At 40.4% G+C, this 23,988-nt stretch overlaps 2 protein-coding genes and 1 pseudogene across 3 annotated transcripts; 1 reads left to right on the plus strand and 2 right to left on the minus strand.

Annotated features, from left to right (window-relative positions):
* The first annotated feature begins 7,023 nt into the window (after positions 1 to 7,023).
* Positions 7,024 to 12,562, plus strand: LOC127774963 (uncharacterized). Of its 2 annotated transcripts, XM_052301258.1 has the most exons (12): positions 7,024 to 7,195; positions 7,732 to 7,826; positions 9,046 to 9,103; positions 9,264 to 9,458; positions 9,834 to 9,910; positions 10,202 to 10,284; positions 10,935 to 10,986; positions 11,099 to 11,167; positions 11,402 to 11,488; positions 11,588 to 11,649; positions 11,945 to 12,087; positions 12,232 to 12,562. In XM_052301258.1, exons 1-12 carry the CDS (start codon positions 7,069 to 7,071, stop codon positions 12,273 to 12,275), a joined length of 1,092 nt encoding a protein of 363 aa, XP_052157218.1. In that variant the 5' UTR covers positions 7,024 to 7,068; the 3' UTR covers positions 12,276 to 12,562. The 2 variants fall into 2 exon arrangements, with proteins under 2 accessions (XP_052157218.1, XP_052157217.1); XM_052301257.1 differs by having other exon boundaries at positions 11,945 to 12,562.
* A 305-nt stretch (positions 12,563 to 12,867) lies between these two features.
* Positions 12,868 to 14,964, minus strand: LOC127774964 (uncharacterized; annotated as a pseudogene).
* A 4,537-nt stretch (positions 14,965 to 19,501) lies between these two features.
* LOC127774691 (zinc finger AN1 domain-containing stress-associated protein 15) lies at positions 19,502 to 21,939 on the minus strand. Its single transcript, XM_052300977.1, has 2 exons — positions 20,520 to 21,939; positions 19,502 to 20,024 (listed from the first exon to the last, which is right to left on the minus strand). Exon 1 carries the CDS (start codon positions 21,043 to 21,045, stop codon positions 20,521 to 20,523), a length of 525 nt encoding a protein of 174 aa, XP_052156937.1. The 5' UTR covers positions 21,046 to 21,939; the 3' UTR covers positions 19,502 to 20,024; position 20,520.
* Positions 21,940 to 23,988: the final 2,049 nt, after the last annotated feature.

The raw sequence follows: 23,988 nt of genomic DNA on the forward strand, positions 1-23,988 counted from the left end.
CCTCACAATCCAGCAGAGAGACTTTCACAGGGTATAACATCCTTTTGCTACCTTTCATTCTGTTAAATCTGTCAGTCGCAATATTATTGCGTTGTCTTATAGTTGATACTTATTTTACCTTAAACATGCTCATGGTTATGTTTAGTTTTAGTTTTATCACTAGATCATTTCACACTGTGCAAGTTATGTTTATTATCTTAATATTTTGGATTAAAATATGCCGATTTATGATCATATTTCCAACCGGCGCTTCACTTCCAATTGGTGAAATTGAGGGGAAAATTGATCGGCTGTGTACAAGAAAACAGAAAAAGAAAAAGATCACACCAACGAAAGAAAAATGATAACTACCGGTCCCACCATGTTTGCCTACGTGCCCCATAAACTAATTTTGGATCTAAATTTCCTTTTGCCTCTCTTGAAGATGAGAAAGGTTTTTGGGCCTACTTTTTTTTTTCCTAATCCATTGTTTATAATTTTTGTTATCTGTCTTGGAGATGCTCCAACTCACTTATATACATACTTAGGTATAAGGTTGTCAACAAAGCCGAGGCTCGAGAGCATTTCAAGCTCGAGCCAACATAGAAGAAATGTAAGTGGGCTAACCCGTGAACCTGTATATAGGTAAAATTAGTGGTAAGTCGCGGATTGACCCGTGAGTTACCTATTAATTTGATCTATAAATAAGTTTATGAGTCAACATATTTATATCTTGCAGCAAGCCAGACCACGACGCGAAAACCCGCGGGTTACCACTTATTTGATCTATAAGTAGACTCGCAGGTAGGCCGCTTGCATCCTGCTCCATAGTCACATGGTTAGTTGACAGCTGTATTTAGGTACCACCGTTATAGAACCCATCCAAAGCGAAGTCAACTACATACATAAATCAAGTAGGGCAATCAATTTATGTAGCTTAGATAAATAATGGACAAATGCATTTCCATATACTAGCGTGGTTTTAGCCTAAAATCTGTCCACAAAACAACGTAGTTTAGAGTGATGCAGTAGATCTTTTTAGCCACTCAACCAGTAGTATTCTCTCCTCTTTTTCTCCGCATTAATAAGGTAAATTTTGCTATATGACACTTAATGTGTCACTATTGAATAATAACACCTCCAAAAACTGATAATTTGTTGCAAGATATTACAACCATTCTTAGAGACAAATTTTACCTCTCTATTTGGTCTAAAATAATATAGAGGTAAAGTTTTCAAAAAGACAAGAATACCCCTTAGGCCACAAGCTTCTGACCTAGCGCTCAACTGTACTAATGTGTAATGTGTAGAAATGATGTATAATAACAATACTTGGAGCGTCAACGGTATATTGGGAGTTGCATCATATGTAGTTTGAAAATTTGGGGAAGAAAACAAAATTTTTGATCTGGTTTAGAATTTGGACAAGTTGCAAAATGTAGTTATTACTGCGGCTCTAGGGTTTTTGAGGTAGAATTTGGACAAGTTGTAAAATATAGTTGTCACTGCGGCTCTAGGGTTTTTGAGGGGAGACGGGGAGAAAGCCTGGTTCGACCAAACAAGCCGAATAACATGTGCTGGCCCGTGAGGCAAAATCATCATTTAACATGGTTTCTCTTTTTCATTGGATTGGAAATAATAAAATAAGAGTTGCGGTATCATCGTCCTTGTTGGTATTTCTTATGGTCACACGTAAATACACGAGCGCACGGATACTGCTGTAGCATTTTACCCAAGAGTATTCCAAGGATATCGTATTTATATTTCCGTAGGGAAAACAACGGTGTAAAGATAGAGTTCATATATTCCTTAATCAGACTATAATTATTTCACCATGGTTTGACATGGGTTAATTCATAAATGATAATGGGATAGCGTGACACACAGGAGATTCATCTTTAATAATGATACACTAGGCAATGGAGAAGAACTATAGAAAGCTAAGATTCATATGTACGTCTATATTTGTAATGTTTAGTTTACATTTAGCACACACATACTTAAGGCTAGGACTTAGTTCTAGGCACCCAGGTACTATCGAGAGACCACTCAGTACTGGTCTGCCAGTATAGTTATGTCATTGTATGAACTCTTACGTAATACCCGGACATGGAGGAATACAAAAGACGGACAGAGCTGTCATCACTTGCCACCTACCTCACTTTTCATAAGGCATACCCACATCCAACAACATTTAACTAACCTAATCACCATGCTTATATTAATAAATAATGTCACTAATTCCCCCGAGACTCCCACCCTTCGCATGGATAAGTTAGAACTAGTGCAATCCATTAAGATCATTAAACCATTACTGTAGCATAGATTGACTAGCTTAGTCGTGTGAAGCATATAAATGAAGTATAATATATTCATAGAGCACATAATTAATGAACTATGAACACAATATAATAAAGAAGATAATTCAATTATTGCAACTATTATCTTACAAGAAAAGTAAAGTACTAAAAACGTACCGGAATCTCAGAGAAGACTATAGGACCGAAGACTATTTATAAGCCAAACTCCACTACTAATAGAGAGAATATAACGTATGAAATGAGAGAATTACTCCTTGAAATGTGTGTTGCAAGTGAAGAAGCTCTCCTCCTTTAATAGCACCTGATGACGATTGCTTATGATGTTTGTTTGTCGGTAACCACCCACAACCACCATCAGGAGTGCAGGAGGAAGTGCTTTCGGCCTAGGGAAGGCAATGTCATATATGCTCGTATCCTACATGAACTGTTCGATTTCTACTTGGACAAGAAATTGCCTACACGTATAAATATATAGCCCTCAGGAAGAGGGCATCGAATCATGATCCATAGCCACAAACCACATCGAATACAAGCTAGGATGAAGCCAATAGCTAGTCACTGACTCTTAAGTCATCGGATTAGTTCTCGACGAATACTAGTTGGTAGGCTAGATTAGCTAGCTTTCTCCCCCATTGTAATTGATGTGAGATACATTTAAGAGCCATTCATATAATTTGGATTAAGGATATTACGCACCTCAGGGGCCTGAACAAGTATAAAAATCACTGTCTCCCATCTACTTTACCGCTATCTCGAGTATATCCTGGTATTAACATCCCCTATATTTAAAAAAAATACCGTTGTCAGGTATAGCCTGTCAACAATACTCTTTTAGGGACGGAGGAAATATGTATTAAGAGAAGCGACATTGGTATGAGTTAGAACTTAGTTACACATACCAAAGGAACAGAAACTCAGGCTATGGGGGTTACATTGCAACCATAAGTTATAACAATGTGACTTAATGTAATTTCTGCGTGTGTATGACTTTACCTGACAAAGTCAAAACCATAGAAACCATAAACGAATTTAGGGTGTGTTCGGAACCCCTGGTTCCCAACACTAAGTGCCCGTACGAAAAATGGAGCAGCGATTAGCGGGTGATTAATTAAATATTTGCTAATTTTTTTTCCAAATATGGATTAATTTGATTTTTTTAAGAAACTTTCGTATATAAATCTTTAACAAAAAATGCAGCGTTTAGCAGTTTGAAAAGCGTGCGCGCGGAAAACGAGGGAGATGGGTTGGGAAGAGGAGCTGCCGAACACAGCCTTAGTGAGGTTCACTATAGAAACTAGTTGTACATATGCACAACAAAAAGAAAAATGGCACGGTGTTAACGACGAAATTTGGTAAGCCCAGAGTCATCATCGGCTTAGAGTCAGTATCGGCTTTAGCATCTCGGAATCAGCCGACGAGAGTTATTAAGTCGCCAGCAGTCGGATTCTTGGAGGATTTGGTTAAGGAAATTGATCTATTCAAGGAAGCTTATCTAGAAGAGACCGAGTTCAAGAAGGATGCGGCATGGCAAGTTATCTATTAATTAGGAATAGTTTGTTAGTTTCCTTTTATCTTTAGGAAAGTATGTTTAGTGTCCGATAAGGACTTTATGTTTTCCTTTTATCTTTAGGATAGTTTCTTTCTTGTCCGACAAGGACTTGTATCAACCCATGTGTATAAATATGTACAGCCAGGGTCTATGTAATCTATCAATCTCTCGATTAATGTAACTATTCTCGGCGCATCGCCACCCTCTTTCCTGAGATTTTTACTTTATCAACTGGCGGAATTTGGCACCTGACGCTGGGCTGCATCGGCTTTTGATCTCTGGCGAAGGGGTAAGTCTTACGTTCCGCCGGCCCTGGTGAATTTATCGGCTACGTTGGTGTTATTCAAGGCTGCATCGCTTCGATCTCTTGGATCGCTCTGGTTTGGTTGATATATTTGCCTACCTGATATTTCAATTCTATCTCTAGTTGCATTGTGTTTAGAGACGCATCGGTTTAGTTGGGACTGTCTCAGTTAGGTCCGATCTTCTATCTTAGCCGATATATCTCTACAATCACGATGCTGTTATAAATAGATTTGTTATATCCATCACATTAGACAGATCTATCGGCTCATCGAGTATTAGATTATCATATACAAACTCGTGCTGCATCGGTTAGGTTCGACCTACTAGATTGTTGTCGATAATATAAGTCTTGTTAAGCCGATAGGTTCATGCTGATGTTTTATCGGAGTGCTAGCCGATAAGTTATCTGGATGTTGCATCGGCTTATAGAGATTACATATAAGTTGGACTTAGCCGATCGCAACAAAGGTTTCATTGTTTATCTAATCCTGTGGATTTAATGACATCGGACCTCCAGCCGATGTATGCTTTAACCTTTGGATCAGTGCTTATTATATCTTGTTTCTAGCCGATTGGTTTCTACTGGATTATATTGTTATTTCATTACATCATCATCAGCCGATTGCCTTTATATCAGCCGATTGCTTAAACCCTATCGCTATCGGCTGGTATCGGCATCGGCTATTATCAGTTATCGGCTGGAACTACTCCATCGGCTTATCAGCCAATCGGCCGTTTTATCTGTTGTTTGCATATCTTGTCAGTTGCAGGATCAAACTGACTGGCATGCCCGCATCTCATCAAGATTTGGACTTGCACAGGAGCTAAGCAGATCTCCCAGGCCGGTGTGTTCGATTTTTTTCGTCAACACACGGTAGCAACAATCCATAGGAGAGTGTATCAGCGAGTTGGTGACGCCAAATGAACTCAGGCATACAAACAAATTAGCAGATTTGTATATGAATCATGAAATTTGTGAAGTACATCACTATTATTGCCAATTTAGGCTTTGTCGGAACACTTGAGTTTTCTGCTTCAGATATTGTGATATCAAACTATTTGTTTTAAGAAACTAACTATAAAATTATAATGTGCCCTAGTGAAATCAAGAGGTAGACCTCCTTTTGAACTGTGAAGAGGTTTTATATAGAAATATATACTATAGGAATTTTCATAAATAATCATATGAAATAAAGGATTGGGCTTCTTTGAATCGTACAAAATTCATACATGACTTATTAGGGCTCCTTTGAAAGATAGCATTGAAAAAAAAAGGAAGGATAGAAAAAAAAGGACTTTGATAGAAATATAAGTGCATAACACACTAAAAACATAGGAATCAGATCAAAGAAATTTTTTCAAGAGGTTGAACCCTTTCATAAATTTTCTCCAAAATCTCTATCGGGATGTCCATTCCAAAGTAAATGAAAGGATTTAATCATTTGTTTCAAAGGTCTTCATAGAAATTTTGTTGTATAAGATTGAAATCTTCCAAATTTCCTATATTTTTTCTACAAATCAAAGGGATTAAAGGGGACCTTAATCTATAGGAAATTTAAAGTATTGTTCAGCATCATGCAAAAAATTATTTTGGATATTTTTCTCTCCTTGTATTCATGTACCTTTGATATGGAGTATATCCAAATGGCCATTTCAATACTTATTTCTTGTTAATTATTTGTTGTGCGCTTTTATTTTGAGGAAATTTTTATGAGTACTTAGTTATATCTTTATGTTTTAATATTTTTAAGGAGTTCATGAAGGTTTGCGAGTACTTTCTCTCTCATATCATAAGATGTTTTAGTTTTGTTGCAAGTCAAAATTTTCTAACTTTCATCAAGTTCATAGAAAAAATAATTATCATCAACAATACCAATAAATCAAATATGAAGATATTATTTATGATGAAGTTTAATGAAATTAATTTAATATTATACGTGTTGATTCAACTCTTTTATAAAGTTGGTCACACTTAGGCCGCATTTCAGAGAAAGCATTTTGGCTGAAAATTTTTATAGCATGTAAAACGAGATAATCCATTAGTATGTATTAATTGAGTATTGTCTATTACAAACTTGAAATATAGATTTATTTAATTTTTAAAACAACTTCTATATAGAAAACTTTTAATATTTAAAAAATCGTGCTAACGAAAAACAGGGAGTAGCTTCCTCCAACCGGAGAAACAAACGCATTCTTAGAGAAATTTGACTCATGACAAAACTTTACTAGAAAAAAAGAGAGTAAATTGTATTAGCGGTACATAAACTTATCAGGTGTGTGCGATTTAGTGTATGAATTTATAAAATGCTCGTTTTGATACATGAATTTGTTTGGTACGTGCAAACTAAGACTAAAATGGCGCGACAAGTCTGATTTTTCTATATTCAACATTATAAATTACAAATTAGTAGATGACTTGCATGTACATACTAGAAATATTATATTTGTAAACTTAGAATCCACTTTATCTTTCTTTGTTTGTCCCTTGCATCATTACTCATATTTTTATTTTTTATGCAATCATTATGCCTTATTATATGTTTATCCTTCTTAGACTAATGTTTACATAGAGTTTAAATCAACAACAGAATCAATAAGATTAACCTTGCAGTGCGATTTTAACCTTGTTCGCACGCACCAAACAAGTTCGTGCACCAAAACGAGCGTTTTACAAGTTTATGTACTAGATTACACCCACCTGATAAGTTGGTGTACTGCCGATGCAATTTACTTAAAAAAAAACAAAGTTAGACAACAACCCCTGAATCAGAGTGAAAAATATCGGAAAACAATAGGGATGTTACTGCAATTCACCGCTGGCTACAAATTGTAACCGAACCAGACGAGTCCACGCCCCCACTCTCCCTCCTCTTCCTCGCCTGCTCTGCTCGCGGCGGCGGCGGCGGAGCAATGGCGCGGTCGGTTGGCGGCGGGTGGTGGCGGTCCCGGAAGACCCTGGTCGGGCTGGGGCTGGGCCAACTCGTCTCCCTCCTCGTCACCGCCACCGGCTTCGCCTCCTCCGAGCTCTCCCGCCGAGGTCCGCCCCGTTGCCTTGCCCCCCAATCGCTGTTTCTTTCTTTGCTCTGATTCTTTCCGCGATTCATCTTCCCCCCAATCGCTGTTTCTTTCTTTGCTCTGATTCTTTCCGCGATTCATCTTCTTCTATCTGTTCTATTGTTTTCCTTTTCTTTTCCGATTCTCTGCTTCTTTCTTTTTCTAGAGGCGTGTGTTCTTCTTCTGATCCTTTTCAGACTACTTCACTGCAGTTCAATTTCTTCTCTCTCTGTTTTTTTTTGGTGGATTTTTGTGGAGATTGAGCAGTCATTTCCTTGGCCATTTCTTTAAATTTTTATTCGATCACGCAATGTTTCTTCTCCCTTTTTCTGCTATTTTGGTGGTTGTAGTTTTCCTTAATCACTTGCTTGTTGGAACTGCTCTCTTCTGCTGTCAATCAGTCAATGTACAGGCTGATCTTGCGTGCTGTTCGCAAGCTTTCTTGCCGTGTTATCGCCCAGAGAAATTAATTAACACAATTCTCAATGTAACGGTGGTGCTACTTGTTTACACTTGCAGGTATCAATGTGCCAACGTCACAGTCGCTGCTCAACTACGTGCTGCTTGGGGTCGTGTACGGGAGCATACTGCTATACAGAAGGAAGTCTTTGCAGGTTCAGCAATCTTTGCATTTTCATATCAATTTCACAATTTTTAGGTTTAATCGCCGAATCTTTGGAGTATGGCAATTAAAGAAATGTTGGGTTGGCAAAATGTTTGAGTGAAACTTGGTCAATGGCCTTACCAAAAAGCTACCCATCGTGAGTGCCGTATATAGTGAACCAGAGGCATATCTATGTTTGGGCATCAAGAATTCAAGTTCATTTGGTTCAGCAGTACCTCTGTTTTAAAATATATGATGCTGTTGGCATTTGGATATGATGTTTGACCATTCGTCTTATTGGAAAAAATAAACTATGTAAATATCATTTATTTTGTTGTGACTTGTTTTGTCATTTTAGATACTACTTATTTTGGTTCAGCAGTACCTCTGTTTTAAAATATATGATGCTGTTGGATTTTGGATTTTATGTTTGATCACTCGTCTTATTGGAAAAAATAAACTATGTAAATATTATTTATTTTGTTGTGACTTGTTTTGTCATTGAAGATACTACTTATATTTTTTTTCATATTTACTAGCCAAAGCGCGACTTTTGATCCTGTTTAAGAACTTTTATATATGGTCTATTAATTTACCTTAGCTCTTAATAAGGTTTTGATATAAGTTAATTTGTTTACAAAGTATCTATACTTAGCTGGGGCAATAGATACCAAAAACCTCCGTAAATTTCCATATGTTTAGCCCATTTGTGATTTTTTTTAATACATGCACTCTTTCAATCCAATGACCATTATTTATCCGAACTCTTTATCCGACGGCTAAAATATTTCTGATGATGTGGCACATCCTCGTGCAAGAAAGCTCGCTGCTTTCACTATATAAGAAGGATAAGATAAGATAAGGTACTAAAGTTTTGAATAAGAAAATTGGTTAAACGTAATGTTCAAAAGCCAACAGCATCATGCATTTAAAAACATTTTAAAACGGAGGGGGTTATTGTTATTTAGTTAAATTAGCGTTTATAACTTCAAAAGCACACGTGCCTAGTGCCTTAGTGTTACTGCTCTATTCACTTGTAACAACAGTTTGCTTCCTTTTGAAAAATACATCTATTTGTACATAAACTGTTCTCAAAATTTTAAATAAGCAATTACATATATTTTGTGGAACGTAATATCCATAACTTTATATAATTTCCTACTGATGCTGTAGTATTTCAATTTGTATTCTACTGTGGAACTGATTTATGCATGAACTAACTCTTGCAGATGAAATGGTACTACTACTTAGTACTAGCCTTGGTCGATGTAGAGGCAAATTATCTAGGTATGTGCAATACTTTGTTGGTTATTTGTTGGATAATTCAGCAGCGTGTTGACCAAAAGTTCCTGGTCATCTATGCTGAAATAACAAGACAGTCCTTCCTGTCTACTGAATAGACAGATGGTGTTACAATGTTATACTAACTCCCTCTATTCTTTTCTAGTTGTCAAGGCTTACCAGTACACATCTCTGACAAGCGTTATGCTTCTTGATTGCTGGGCTATTCCTGCTGTGATATTCCTTACATGGATGTTTTTGAAGACCAACTACAGATTCAGAAAATATAGTGGTGTGGCGATTTGTGTCTCAGGACTTGTGCTAGTTGTATTTTCTGATGTCCATGCAGGTGATAGGGCAGGTAATAGTTCGGTGATTAGTATTTATATATGTCTTTGTTGTTTCATTTCTTCTTCACTTACCACAAAAAAGTGCAATAAAACCTTTTGTATTGCAGACCATTTATAATTATGGTAATAAAATGAACCTTGAGTTCACATTAGCAAAAATAACTAGTCTGTTTTCTGAAGTAAGGAGTGAAGACTATTCCACAGTTTAATATGTTGCTAGATTAATGGATTTTTTTTTTAAAAAAAATACAGTACTCCAGTCATGCTTGACGAATATGTGGAGAATAATTTAAGTTTTGCGTGGAATTTTGGAAGTCATCTTTATGACCAGTTAAATCCTAAATGAAGTACAACTGAAATGTTCATGGTCATGTTGTTCTATGCAGGGGGTACAAGCCCAGTTAAAGGTGATATACTTGTAATTGCTGGTGCTACTCTTTATGCCATCAGTAACGTTAGTGAGGTAAAGCATTGATCTCAACTGCACAGGAAACACATTATTTTGAGATATTATTTTTAATACATATTAAAAAAACTTTGTTAATAGTCTGTGCCAAAAGCTATTCATATTTCACTTCTTTATTGTCAAAAAAGACTAAGCCAAAGAAATGGTGAAAATGACTCTCATGTATCACCTGTTTCCATATGTTTCTCATCCTTCGGGCTTAATAAGTGCAAGCTTTGTGGTGTAAGGTGTAAAACTAGCTTCACTAAGAGACCAAATCCCTCAATATATTTATCTTTTGCATTTCAGGAGTTCCTTGTGAAAGTCGGTGATCGAGTTGAGTTGATGGGGATGCTGGGACTATTTGGAGCTATCATCAGTGCTTGTCAGATGTAAAATGATCCTTTGTTTTAACCATGTTTAAACATTTTTTGTTTCATAAGCTTATTATCATAGAATTTTTAAGCAAAAATCAAAGTTAACCACCTAAAATGTTGTGGTTGTCCTGCTTAACCCCTCAAGTATGAAACTAAGTATTCTACCCTCAAAAATATGAAAACCAGTTCAAATAACTGCCGGTAGTGGTTTTATAAGTGGTTGGCTTACGTGGACACTGTGACATGGTGATGTATTCAGCTAAATATTTTTTAATTCTTGGGACGTTTGGAAAAGAAGCACATTAGTGCTTATAAGTGATTCTTGGGCCTGCTGATTGGAGAGAGAAAAAGAGCGGTTGGGTTGGCTTGAGTAATATGCCCTATTGTGCCTGCCACGTCATCTTGTACACAGTAAAATCACTACAAAACCATTCCAAGTGGTTATTTCAACCAGTTTTAAAACCTTTGAGGGGTGAATACCCATACTTAAGGGGATTAAGTAGGCGAACCAATGTGCTTTAGGCAGTTCTTTAGAATTCTCTTGTTTCCAGAAGAGTTTGTTGCTAGTTTGTTAAAATTGTACTGTAGCCTTTTTACCTCCCGCAACGTGTTTTTATTCATTCAAAAAGTTTGTGAGCTTTTTTTTTCTTTATTTGCTTATGCAGAAGCATATTTGAACGCAATGAGATAAAATCTATACAATGGAGTGTTGGTGCTGTAAGTCCTCCCTCTTTTATTTTCCTTCTAAAAATCCCCTCATTGTGACATTGGCTTTATCTGTTTTTGTGACACCAAACACACCTAATATTACTTTCTTGCCACTTCTCAGGTGGTACCGTTTATTGGGTTTGCAGTCGCAATGTTCATGTTTTACTCTCTAGTTCCAATTTTACTGAAGGTATATCAGCAAACAATGTTTCCTTTGTGCAAGTGTGTATCTACTAATTTCCTTATTCATGACTTCTCAGTTCTTACATCCCAAGTTCACTTACTGTTCCTTGCCCATCTCCTTAAAAATGGAAAAAAGGAAAACCCGACAAAAGGGATATTGTTGTACTACGAAATGGCACTGCCACATTAAGCACATGGTTTTTGCTCTTTAAGTTTCTCATATCTATATTAACTTGTGCAGATCAGTGGTTCAACAATGCTAAACCTTTCATTGCTAACCTCAGACATGTGGGCTATTCTCATCCGTTTGTTTGCCTACCATGAAAAGGTCTGATCATCGGGCCCTCAATCTGCAATTCTGCATCAAGCATACTGCAGTTTATTGTCTTACATGTAACCAGCAATTGAATACGCTTTCGCTTTCCAGGTCGACTGGATGTACTATGTGGCATTCGGTGTAGTTGCAATTGGGCTGGTTATTTACTCAGGGTACTCACCTGTTTTACTTTCTGTTGTCCTTCTCCATGAAAAAACTCAATACTCTAGCTTTATTAGTTGCAAGACACAAGGCATTCTGAAGTTTGACGTTAATCATTAGAACATTAATTATATGTTTTTAATCAAGCTGTAATTTTGTAATTAGCGGTTATTCGTCCTGCAAACTTTATAATGAGCGACTGAAAAATAAGGCAGGAATAAATTCCACTATGTAAAAAAATCCATCTTCCAAATTACACTATCACAGCTGTTCTTTCTGTTCACTAATGCTGACATGTTGATGCAGCGATTCCAACAGCGACGATGGCAGAAGGGGGCAAGTTGCTGAGGCCACTGATGTTGAGGGAAAGCTACCTGATGATGAGGAGGCTGCTGTTCATCCAAAATGCCAGGATGCAGCATCATCTGGCATCCGAAAATTCGATGATGGTAAAACTCCTCCCACTATTAGACCTAACGAGCCACATGCTCAAACATGAAAGTAACTATGGACTACAGAACATAGTGGAAACAAAAAAGAAAATCGAACAAGGAGAGATTTTGTTAACGCGGATAATTATGTTTGTGTTGAAGGAAATGGCCCCTATCATGCCCTCAGCAACGAGGAGCTGAGCTGAGAGTTATCTCGGGAATGACTAGGAATTAGGATTATAGAATCATAGTATTGGAATAAACATGTGTGGTAGGTCAGCATATTCATGCAATTTGCTGTAATGTAATTTTGCAATGTATTCTTGTCTTCTCTTTGGTGCTTCTAAAGGAAGTTCCAGTTAGCCAGAAAGTATTTGAGTGCAAAATGTTGTATTGGGGAAATTCTCTGCCATGTAACTGGGTACCGAAGATTTGATGTATCAGGTGATAAACAAGCATATTATTATGATTTTTCTCATTTTATTTTTTCATACTTGAAGATTGAAAGCATAGATGAGCAAACTGTTTCTTTAACAGCCATAACTTTAGAGGGCCGCATAACCAAATTGCCACACATACGAACCTTACATAGGGGAAGTGTTCATTTCCTATAAATTTTCTTTTTTAAAAAAATTGACCATAAGGTTGGCATTTATAAATTGCAGCATATCAGCAACTTAGGGGTTTCTCAATCGTTGACAGGAACATCATGTAATTTGTGGCATGACAGATTAATTATCTGTCAGCCAGACAGGTCACAATAGCAACAGGGTAGGAGGTGATTATCAACACCTCGAATTGAAATTCCAAACATCACACATGTTTTCAGTAACACACAATTGTGTTGAACGAAACGAGAAATTGGACATTCTGCCACTACCAAAAGAGGGTTTCGCTCAAATGCCATTCCACGGATTGGATTCGTTAAAAGGCCATCCCTAGGCGATACCAAACCTTTTCTTTGCCATATTTGCCAATTCACTGGATTTCCACCATTTTCACTTCGGTTGACCAATATACCCCTTCAGTCGGGTTCTTCTACCTCAGCCCTCCTGGCCACTCGTTGAGCTTAGGAAAGGGGACTAAATTCAGTTAATTTTAGAATCTACCATTGCAGGATACAATACCGCACTACTAGTAAATAGAGATCATAGGGAGACCATCTCTTACAACAATATTCTAAGTCATCTCTTATTCAGATAAAATATAAAACAAATAAAAAAGGATGCCAGCACTAATATTAGTCAGAACACAACATCGATGGTAGTAGCATTAGATATGTGACATTTTGATCTGTGAGGGATCATTTGGAGTTGCACTTTCCCATTGCTGCCCTTATTTGCATAGCCATTGGCATCGCCGACGTGTGGCACTACCTCCACACCTGTAAACACGGTAATTTGTTCATCCCCAAAGTCACTGTTGCTGCGGAAGAACCTAGCGATGCAGAACCTGCCTGAGCCAAGGTTAACAAGTTGAGGATCCTTGCATTCCCTCCATTCCTCTGGCAGGTTGAGTTCCTTCCAAGGGCCCACTAGCTGTGGCTAGGAGTCCATGGCAGAGAGGTCAGCCGCAGCCAAGCGCCGGGCCTCAGCAGAGAGGCCAAACCAGAGGTTGAACTCAGGCACATAATCAATCCTGCCATGGAACGACAGTGTCCACTTTCCAACTTGGCTCCATGTGTGGCTTGCTGTCTCCAGGCAGTAGGTGCCGATGCCATTGACAGATAAGCAAATGTGTGAGCCACCGCCAAGCACAGCGTAGGAGCTGATCTCTGGGCTGCTGCAGCTGTGCCAGTGCTTGGGTTCACGGACAAAAGGCGGGGGTGGGAGTTGATGGCAGTACCAGGCCTTTGTGTAGTTGGATATTGTAGGCTTGCGGTATATGAAGGCCTCAAACTGATCGCTGTTGAAGCCCAACTCCGGTTTGGGAATCCTCTCCATGACAAAGAGGCTGCTGCCATAGCCATCATAGTCATAGTCATTGTCAGCCTTGGCATTGGGGACGAAGACAGCCAAGGGCATCGACTTGGGCTTGTGAAGACTGGGCATGGTTCCTACCTGGCACGCATCAGCGTCGACGAGGAACGCGCGGCTAGACTGATCCATGCAAATCACCTCGCCGCCAGCAAGCGGGAAACAGTCCATCCTCGATTGGCCGTTGACGTTGAGAGCTGAAGCTCGGAAGGTGAAGCAGGAGAAGGGAAGCCCCATGCTATCCATCATTGTGCCCGGCGGTCTAAACTTTTGCTAGAATTCCTCAACCTTGTGTGGCGGTGGAGGTGTTGCCGGATAGAACAGCTGCTGGCGCATCAGGTCGAAGCACCATAGCGATTTGACACCAGGGGTGCGGTTGCCCACGATCAGATTAAGAAACCGCCGCGAGAAATCAATCATCGACGGAGACATACTTAAAATATCTTCAAAGCTAGGGAAATAATTAAAAAAAAAAGCGGGTGGATTATTTGCAGAGCAGAAGGAAACGAGGGGATCCGTTTGTCGAGAGGCGATTTAAGCAGTAGTACATACCAAGATCCAGGAGACAATTGTGAGGAAGGAAGGAAGAGTACCTGCAAAGTCGATTGCGCGTCCTGTCCTGCGATGTAATCGATCTTCAGCCTTCAAATCCAAGAGCCAAAGATGGCATCAGAAAAGGCTAGCGAAATAAATTCGCAGATAAGCAAATTGGCTTTCGATCAAATAGGAAGAAGATGAGGCAGATCAACAAGCGGGGAACCTGAGGGAGGCGCAAGGTCGGAGAAGGGAGAAGAGAGGGCCAGCGCCGGAGCAGCAAGCAGCAGAATGGCGCGCGGGCAGGAGAGGAGGAGCGTCTAGGGTTTAATGTAACGGAAGGAACTGGTTATGCTCATGGGCCCTTGTGTTTGGGCCTTAGCCACACGGCCACCTCTTCTTCTTCCTCTCGCCTCCTCCAACGCATCACTCTTCCCATGGTGGATGCTGCTTCTGCTGCTGCTCGCATGACATGATTGGTGATGGTGATGGCTAGCGCCGGCGTCAACATGCCGAGGGGCGACGGGGACCACTCCGCGGCCACCAAGCAATGCCGCCGCTGCGGCTTCTCCCCGCCGCCGCCGCCGCCGCGGCGTCCGACCAGGGGGACAACAACAACGTCGCTGCAGCCACAGCCGGCGGTTCCCGTTCCCGTCCCGGTCCTCTTCGGCTTCCTCCGATGGCTTGTCCGACCGCTACGAGGAACAAATAAAGGCACCACATTGTCAGGAATAAATTCCACTATCTAAAAAAATCCATCTAGAATGCTTGTCAGATGTAAAATGCTCCTTTGTTTTAACCGTGTTTAACCATTTTTGTTTCTCTTATTATAATAGAATTTTGAGTAAATTCCACATTGGACTACTTTTTCTTACCTAAGTTTCACATTGGACCATATCTAACTTAAAGTTTTCACTTAGGAAAAAGTAAGAATTACCCCCCGAACTATCGCGGTCGTCTGAGTTACCCCCCTGAACCACAAAACCGGACATTTTTCATCCCGAACTATATAAACCGGACGAATTACTCCCCTCGACCCAATCTGTGGTGGTTTTGGTCTACGTGACGTACATGTGGCAGTCCAGTCAGCATTCTATATATATAAAAAATTGTGGGGCCTACATGTCATACGCTCTTCTCTCTCTTCTCTCTCTCACTCTCCTCACTCTTCTCACTCTTCCTCTCTCTCTCACGGTCGGGAAGGGTGGGGGCAGCGGCTTGAGGGCGGCGGCCTCGGCGTGGAGGCGGCGGCGGCGAGCGACGGTGCGCGGGGGCCGAGCACCGACAACGATGACGAGGAGGAGGAGGGATCCGAGGCGAGCTTCTCCGGCGAGGAGGAGAAGGGGCGGTGACGATAGAGGTGGATTGGGAGGCGCCGTCCGCCCGCCCCCGCGCGCCGTCCGGCTGTCCGCTGTCGCCCTCCACCAGTCGCGCCCGCCGCTACCGCTCGCGCCGCCGCCCATGAGAGAGAGAGGGGAAGAGAGAGACGGGGGCGCCGCCGTCTCCATCATCCCCACCTTCGCTACCGCCGCCCACCGACCGTCCGTCCCCGCGCACTGCTGCTTGCCGCCAGCCGCGCGCGCCGCCGCTCGCCGCCGCCGCCTCTGCGCCGAGGCCGCCACCCTCAGCCGCTGCCTCGCCTGCCCGAGTGCTCGACCGTGAGAGAGAGAGGAAGAGTGAGAAGAGTGAGGAGAGTGAGAGAGAGAAGAGAGAGAGAAGAGCGTATGACATGTAGGCCCCACATTTTTTAAATATAGAATGCTGACTGGACTGCCACGCGTACGCCACGTAGACTAAAACCACTGCGGATTGGGTCGAGGGGGGTAATTCGTCCGGTTTGTATAGTTCAGGTGAAAAATGTCCGGTTTTGTGGTTCAGGGAGATAATTCAGACGACCGCGATAGTTCCCGGGGGGGGGGGGGGGCTAATTTGTACTTTTTCCTTTTCACTTGACACCACATATTTCTACACTTGATTTCACTTTGGGTGGGGTCTATTATTTGGGCCAGCCCATCCATGAGGAAGGAGGCACGAGCTACCGTCTGCGACTCAGCCGTCGCCGCTGATCTCTACACAACCTTGCTATTTCTATCACATCCCGTCAATGGGAGATCAATTTTCTCTCACCACCTCAATGACCTTGCTCTCGGAGGCTGGTCTGGCCGGAGCTGTTCTTTTCTCCCTGCACGCACTCGCTCTTGGTCATGATGCACGAAGAACACCTCCCAAGCTTTGCACCCGCACGGCAGGACCCTGAATCTTGCAGAAACTCCATTTTTGCTTGCGGCAACTCCGACTGGGCAAGACCTCCGGTGTTGGAGAAGAGAATCAAAGTATTGCTTGCTTGCATGAATGGGCCAAAGCCAGCAAAGCACCCCAAATCGCCAATCCTAGTCCAAAGTGCAATCAAATGTAAAAACATGTGGTGTTAAGTGAAAAACTTGAGTGGGACCTGGTCCAATGTAAAACTTGGGTAAAAAAAACCTAGCCCAATGTGAAATTTACTCTAGAATTTTTAAGGAAAAATCAAAGTTAACCCCCTAAAATGTTATGGTTGTCCTGCAACCCCTCAAGTATGAAACTAGGTATTCTACCCTCTAAAATATGAAAACCAGTTCAAATAAGTGCCGATAGTGGTTTTATAAATGGTTGGCTTACATGGACACTGTGACATGCCGATGTATTCGGTTAAATAACATTTTAATTATTGGGACGGTTGGAAAAGAAGCACATTAGTGCTTATAAGTGATTCTTGGGCCTGCTGATTGGAGAGAGAAAAGGAGTGGTTGGGTTGGGTTGGGTTGGGTAATTTTGCCCTATTGTGCTCGCCGTGTCATCTTGTACACAGCAAAATCACTACAAAACCATTCCAAGTGGTTATTTCAAACAACTTTCATACCTTTGAGGGTGAATACCCGTACTTAAGGAGATTACCAGACGGACCAAAGTGCTTTAGGCAGTTTAGTAGACTTCTCTTGTTTACAGAAGAGTTTTTTGCTATTTTGTTAAAATCGTATTGTGGCCTTTTTACCTCCTGCAACATGTTCTTATTCATTCAAACAGTTCATGAGCTGTTTTTTTCTTTATTTGCTTATTCCGAAGCATATTTGAACACAACGAGAAAAAATCTATACAATGGAGTGTTGGTGCTGTAAGTCCTCCTCTGTCCTCCTCTTTTATTTTCCTTCTAAAAATCCCCTCATTGTGACATTGGTATCCGTTTTTTTATACCAAACACATCTAATATTACTTTCTTACCACTTGTCAGGTGGTACCATTTATTGGGTTTGCAGTCGCAATGTTCATGTTTTACTCTCTAGTTCCAATTTTAGTGAAGGTATATTAGCAAACAATGTTTCCTTTGTGCAAGTGTGTATCTACTAATTTCCTTAGTCATGATTTCTCAGTTCTTACATCCCAAGTTTACCTACTGTTCCTTGTCCATCTCCTTAAAAATGGAAAAAAAAAAAGAAAACCGACAAAAGGGATATTGTTGTACTACGAAATGGCACTGCCACATTAAGCACATGGTTTTTGCTCTTTAAGTTTCTCATATCTATATTAACTTGTGCAGATCAGTGGTTCAACAATGCTAAACCTTTCATTGCTAGCCTCAGACATGTGGGCTATTCTCATCCGTGTGTTTGCCTACCATGAAAAGGTCTGATCATCGGGCCCTCAATCTGCAATTCTGCATAAAGCATACTGCAGTTTATTGTCTTACATGTAACCAGCAATTGAATGCACTTTAGCTTTCCAGGTCGACTGGATGTACTATGTGGCATTCGGTGTAGTTGCAATTGGGCTGGTTATTTACTCAGGGTACTCACCTGTTTTACTTTCTGTTATCCTTCTCCATGAAAAAACTCAATACTCTAGCTTTATTAGTTGCAAGACACCATTCTGAAGTTTGACGTTAATCATTGGAACATTAATTACATGTTTTTAATCAAGCTGTAATTTTGTAATTAGCGGTTATTCGTCCTGCAAACTTTATAATGAGCGACTGAAAAATAAAGGCAGGAATAAATTCCACTATCTAAAAAAATCCATCTTCTAAATTACACCATCACAGCTGTTCTTTCTGTTCACTAATGCTGACATGTCGATGCAGCGATTCGAACAGCGACGATGGCAGAAGTGGGCAAGTTGCTGAGGCCACTGATGTTGAGGGAAAGCTACCTGATGAGGAGGAGGCTGCTGTTCATCCAAAATGCCAGGGTGCAGCATCATCTGGCATCCGAAAATTCGATGATGGTAAAACTTCTCCCACTATTAGACCTAACGAGCCACATGCTCAAACATGAAAGTAACTATGGACTACAGAATATAGAGGAAACAAAAAAAAAATCCAACAAGGAGAGATTTTGTTAACGCGGATAATTATGTTTGTCTTTTAGGAAATGGCCCATATCATGCCCTCAGCAACGAGGAGCTGAGCTGAGAATTATCTCGGGAATGACTAGGAAATAGGATTATAGAATCATAGTATTGGAATAAACATGTGTGGTAGGTCAGCATATTCATGCAATTTGCTGTAATGTAATTTTGCGATGTATTCTTTTATCTTTTCTTTGATGCTTCTAAAGGAAGCTCCAGTTAGTCAGAAAGTATTTGAGTGCAAAATGTTGTATTGGGGAAATTCTCTGCCATGTAACTGGGTACCGAAGATTTGATGTATCAGGTGATAAACAAGCATATTATTATGATTTTTCTCATTTTATTTCTTCATACTTGAAGACTGAAAGCATAGAAGAGCAAACTGTTTCTTTAACGGCCATAACTTTAGAGGGCTGCATAACCAAATTGCCACACATATGAACCTTACATAGGTGAAGTGTTCATTTCCTATAAATTTTATTTTTTTAAAAAAATGACCATAAGGTTGGCATTTATAAATTGCAGCATGAGCAAACTAGAGGTTTCTCAATCGTTGATAGGAACATCATGTAATTTGTGGCATGACAGACTAATTATCTGTCAGCCAGACAGATCGCAATAGCAACAGGGTAGGAGGTGATTATCTCCACCTTGAACTGAAATTCCAAACATCACACATGTTTTCAGTAACACACAATTGTGTTGAACGAAACCGAACAAGACTTAAAAAAGAAAGATTACAATATACTACAATAAATTGTTGGATCCAATAAAATTATGACTGGACAGTACACTTGCTATCATCCGTGTGCGTGGTAGCTTGAGGAGGAGCTATGGTGTGCATCGAAGGCGGACGATGAACAAGAGGGAAGCTTTCTCCCACATCAGCCGACCCATAGATTTTTCGCTTGATGTAGACTGCTATCCTACTATGGCCTCGGCTGTATGGGAATTACTTCACAAACATGCAGATATCATGCTCTTGAATAGCTCATGTAGTTACAGCATGATTCACTTGCAGCATCTCCAGGATTAGTCTTCCATATAGTTCATAGATCATACAACCTACAAGGTTTCAATGAATGGAAATAGTTGAGGTCAATTAATGTATAACATCTACAGAAACTATGGAGAAATGGAAAAAATATATATACATGAAACAAGGATGTGCAAATGCCAAGAACAACCTAGGAACTAGGAAAAATGAAATGCAGCATTGTGCAAATGATGAGACAGGAACCAGCAACAAGAAAATAATCTCAGAAGTTAATCCAGCTGAGTCAAATAATCTCACAGTTTGGAATGCAAATAAGTAAATCAATTTGCAACTTAAAGAAATATATCATTTAGAAATACTATACATTGGAAACAAGCATCACATCACGATGTATAACTGTTAAAATGACAATTCTTATCTGCCAAACAAAATGCTACGTTGAGTGTATGGCATTTTACATCTTATAGGAACTAAGCAAGCAGGGAATCATAACAAAAAATTACAAATAATGATGTATGATCATGGGTAAGAGCAATATGACTCCACCACAGAAGTGTTTATACCTCAGATCTTAATGATCTTGGCAGCCCTGATCACAGGATTCGCGCGGGCAATCTCCTCCCTGCCCGCGGTTTTATAATCGAAGGAGCACTCATGGGTCTCGGAATGCCGGTGGCGAGGACAGAAGAGCTCCCCGCAGCGGCACCGGAATCCGGTCAAACCGACCCTCTTGCGGCACACGTTGCACCGGTTAACAAACAGCACCGGAGATAATGGCTCGGCTACCGCCGCCACGACCACGGCATTAGCATCGGTGGCGGTGGCTTCGGCTAGTTTCCTCTTCTTGGAAACCTCTATGAGAATACCTTCGCAGTTCTTGGCTGAGAATTGAGGAGCTGCTGCTGCCGATGCCGCTGCTGCTGCTGCCGGTGGTGTTGGTGGTGTCGATTGCGGAGGCGGTGGTTCTGTCATTTGTGCTGTTGGTGGCGATGGGGAGGCTGTGGTTGGGGAAGGAGAAGGTGAGGATGATGATGATGGCTTCAAGATCTCAGCCTCGTCCTTGTTGAGATCACAGCTCTCCTGCGCCATCGGATTTAACGCGGACGAACAAATCAAGGGAAGTGGAGGCGAATCCCAAGCTTGGACAACCAGATCAGGACGAATTGGGCGTAGGAACAGCAAGAAATGGAGTTTGTTGAGGTAAATAAAAGGTTCGGAAATGGGAAAGCAATGGCTTTTTTTTTTATTCCTTGATCGAATCGGTGCAGGCCTTAGACCCAAAACCAAAGAGGAAAACGAGATCTACGCAGGTAGAAATCAGAGAAATATTATTCGGAAAAAAGAAGGGTAAAAATTCTAGCTTTTCCTGCACCAAATCAAACGTGGAAATGAACAGAAAATCGGGCTGAAATGTTTACAGAGTAGGAATTTTCCCCCCTGATTTAAACGCAAGAACAAAAACACAAAATCTACAACACGCAATCGAGCCAGGAGAAGAGAACACGCGCAGATCAGGGGGAAAAAACCCAAAAAAAAAAAGGACGACCTTTTCAGCTCATACCAAACGCACCGAACCACGGATTTCTCCCCACCGCCCAAATAAAACCCAAATCGAAACCGCGGGAGATGGATCGCCGCCGCGCCGCGCCGCGCCGGCTAAGCTGCCGGCGAGGGATCGAATTTCGAAGGAGAGACCAAAGAACAAGAACCAAAGGATTGGGGAAGGAAGAATCCGAAGAAGAAGAAAAGCTCCGAAACAAATCGGCGGGAGGGGGGCTCCCCCGGCGGCCGCGTGGAATCGACACCGAATCCGGGCAGATTCGACGGATCGCGCCGCGGGAGAGCGCCGAATTGGGGACGGAATTGGGCGAGGAGGCGAGCGCAGGAGGGAGGAGGAAGGGAAAGGTGGGAGCTTTGGGTGGAGGAGGAGAGAGACCGAGGTGCGTCTCTCTTGAGGTCCCGAAAGGCCAAAGGGAAGGGAGGTAGTGGAGAAAAGTATTTATTTACTCCTCCTCTATACTTATCTATCTATAGTTTATTCTTTTTTTCTATTATTTTGTTTTATTTTATTTTTATTTGTGTGAAAGGGTTTTGTGTGTGTGGATTTTGGGTGTCACACGACGCCATCTTTTTTTATTAGTTTTTTTTTCTTATGGCTCACCTCACCTGCTGTTTCTCCCTAGCTTCTTTTAATGACCACATGTGTTTTACTACCAACGAGAATGGGGGATGTATACTGGTGGTAGTAGTACTAGTCTATTGTAGCTGTATCTTTCATTCTTTTCTACTCCTAGCTGGAGAAAATCTGGTCAGGCTGGCTGCTGGTGGAGTTTGTGCTCCTTGGAGGGAAGTAACGCATATAGGATTCCAATTAAAAAAATACTTATCGCATTTGGAGAATTTGGCTCATTTTATAGGGAAAGAAATCAGGAATTTTGTAAGAGTTAGTTCAATACCTACGAAAATCCCTCAAAATCACGTTATTATATCAAAGTATTCCGGATGAGTCCATGGGTCGGACGCCCGATCGGTTTAGAGAAAAATCGAGCGCTGATGGCAGCACGACATCAGCACCCGATTTACATGCAAAAACTATTTTAAACTGATTTTTTCTCTTAAATTACTTATCCAAATCATAATCCGATTGCACCATTAAAATTCGTTGCAACTAAATCTTTAAAACAATACCACACATGGATATATTCCGACGAAAATTTTTTTAGCTTACTATTGAATTTTTTTAAATGTTGCACGATGTTCCACCAGGTATATCGGAATTGTTTCACTAAGTAGATTAAAAATGTTTCACTCGTTTTATCGGGTGTTGTTTCACCTTATATTAAAACAATGTTTCAGCAAATAGCGAAAGAATGTTTCAGTTCACTGCAACATTTGATCCATACATAGTGAAACATTATAAGTACACTAGGTGAAACATCTTTTATGGAACAAGGGGAGGGACAAGTAGGTGGGTCCAGCATGGTGCGCGCGTGGGGGGAGGGGGAGCGACCGATTTTCCCACCTCTCCCCGGTCGACCGATAGAGAGCATTTTCGTACTATTCCTCTATTGCTCGAAGAAGGTATATTAATATTTTAGAGAGTATTGTTGTTCCATGGTGTACCTTTCGAAGTCTATATGGTTTGCGCTGTTCTTTTCTGATAAAGATTCAGATTTTATCTTAGTTTCGTTAGCACGTTTTTGAAACTACTAAATGGTGTATTTTGTGTAAAAACTTTCTATATAGAAATTACTTTAAAATATCAAATATATCAATTTATCAAGTTTGTAATAATTAAAATTTAATTATTCATGTGTCAATATCTTTCTCATTTTACGTGTGCTAACTTAATTTGCATCTTCATCAGTTTTGAATACTAGTTTTGCAAAAGTCTAAATGTTTTTTTTTTATAAAATGGTTGTCATCTGTTCCTTGTGTTTTAAATAGTCTTTTTTTTCTTTCATTTATGTTGCTTTTAGTTATGTTGTCTTTGTAACAAAGAAAAGAAATATGCATTCCACCTATTGGATTTTCATTTTCTTTTAGAAACTGAAGTATTGTAAACTGATGCAAATTTCATATAAAATATGACGCTTTCAAGTCATTTCACATGTTTTCCCTACCTTTCTATTGTTTACATTGTTATCATGTTTGGACATGCTGCATACATTATGTTCTCCTCTTAGGCTGCGTTCGTTAGCATGGGTTGGGAACACATAAAACGAAGCATCTGTTTAATGCATGATTAATTAAGTATTAGGTAAAAAACTTAAAAAGGGGATTAATATTATTTTTTAAAGCAACTTTTTAGATTTTTTTTGCAAAAAAATACCCTTTATCAGTTTAAAAAGTGTGTGCGCGGAGCACGAGGGATGTGAGTTGGGAAAGTTGGGGAAAGAACTCAGCCTTAATATTACTCGAAAAATTCTGGCGGCCAGGATTTTTTTTCATCTGGACAAACACTTTGACTTTTCATTTCTCAAACTGATTATGATAAAACAATCATGGCCTTTTTACGTTTATCATTGACTT

Source organism: Oryza glaberrima, chromosome 5 (genome assembly GCF_000147395.1).
Source record: "Oryza glaberrima chromosome 5, OglaRS2, whole genome shotgun sequence".
Taxonomy (NCBI): Eukaryota; Viridiplantae; Streptophyta; class Magnoliopsida; order Poales; family Poaceae; genus Oryza; species Oryza glaberrima.

Bases quoted from the DNA above. Each gene is read 5' to 3' on its own strand.
- LOC127774963 (XM_052301257.1), top strand. From the start codon at position 7,069: ATGGCGCGGTCGGTTGGCGGCGGGTGGTGGCGGTCCCGGAAGACCCTG. The intron at 10,987-11,098 runs GTAAGTCCTCCC...GCCACTTCTCAG, and splicing joins TACAATGGAGTGTTGGTGCT to GTGGTACCGTTTATTGGGTT. The intron at 11,168-11,401 runs GTATATCAGCAA...TAACTTGTGCAG, and splicing joins TAGTTCCAATTTTACTGAAG to ATCAGTGGTTCAACAATGCT.
- LOC127774691 (XM_052300977.1), bottom strand. From the start codon at position 21,045: ATGGCGCAGGAGAGCTGTGATCTCAACAAGGACGAGGCTGAGATCTTG.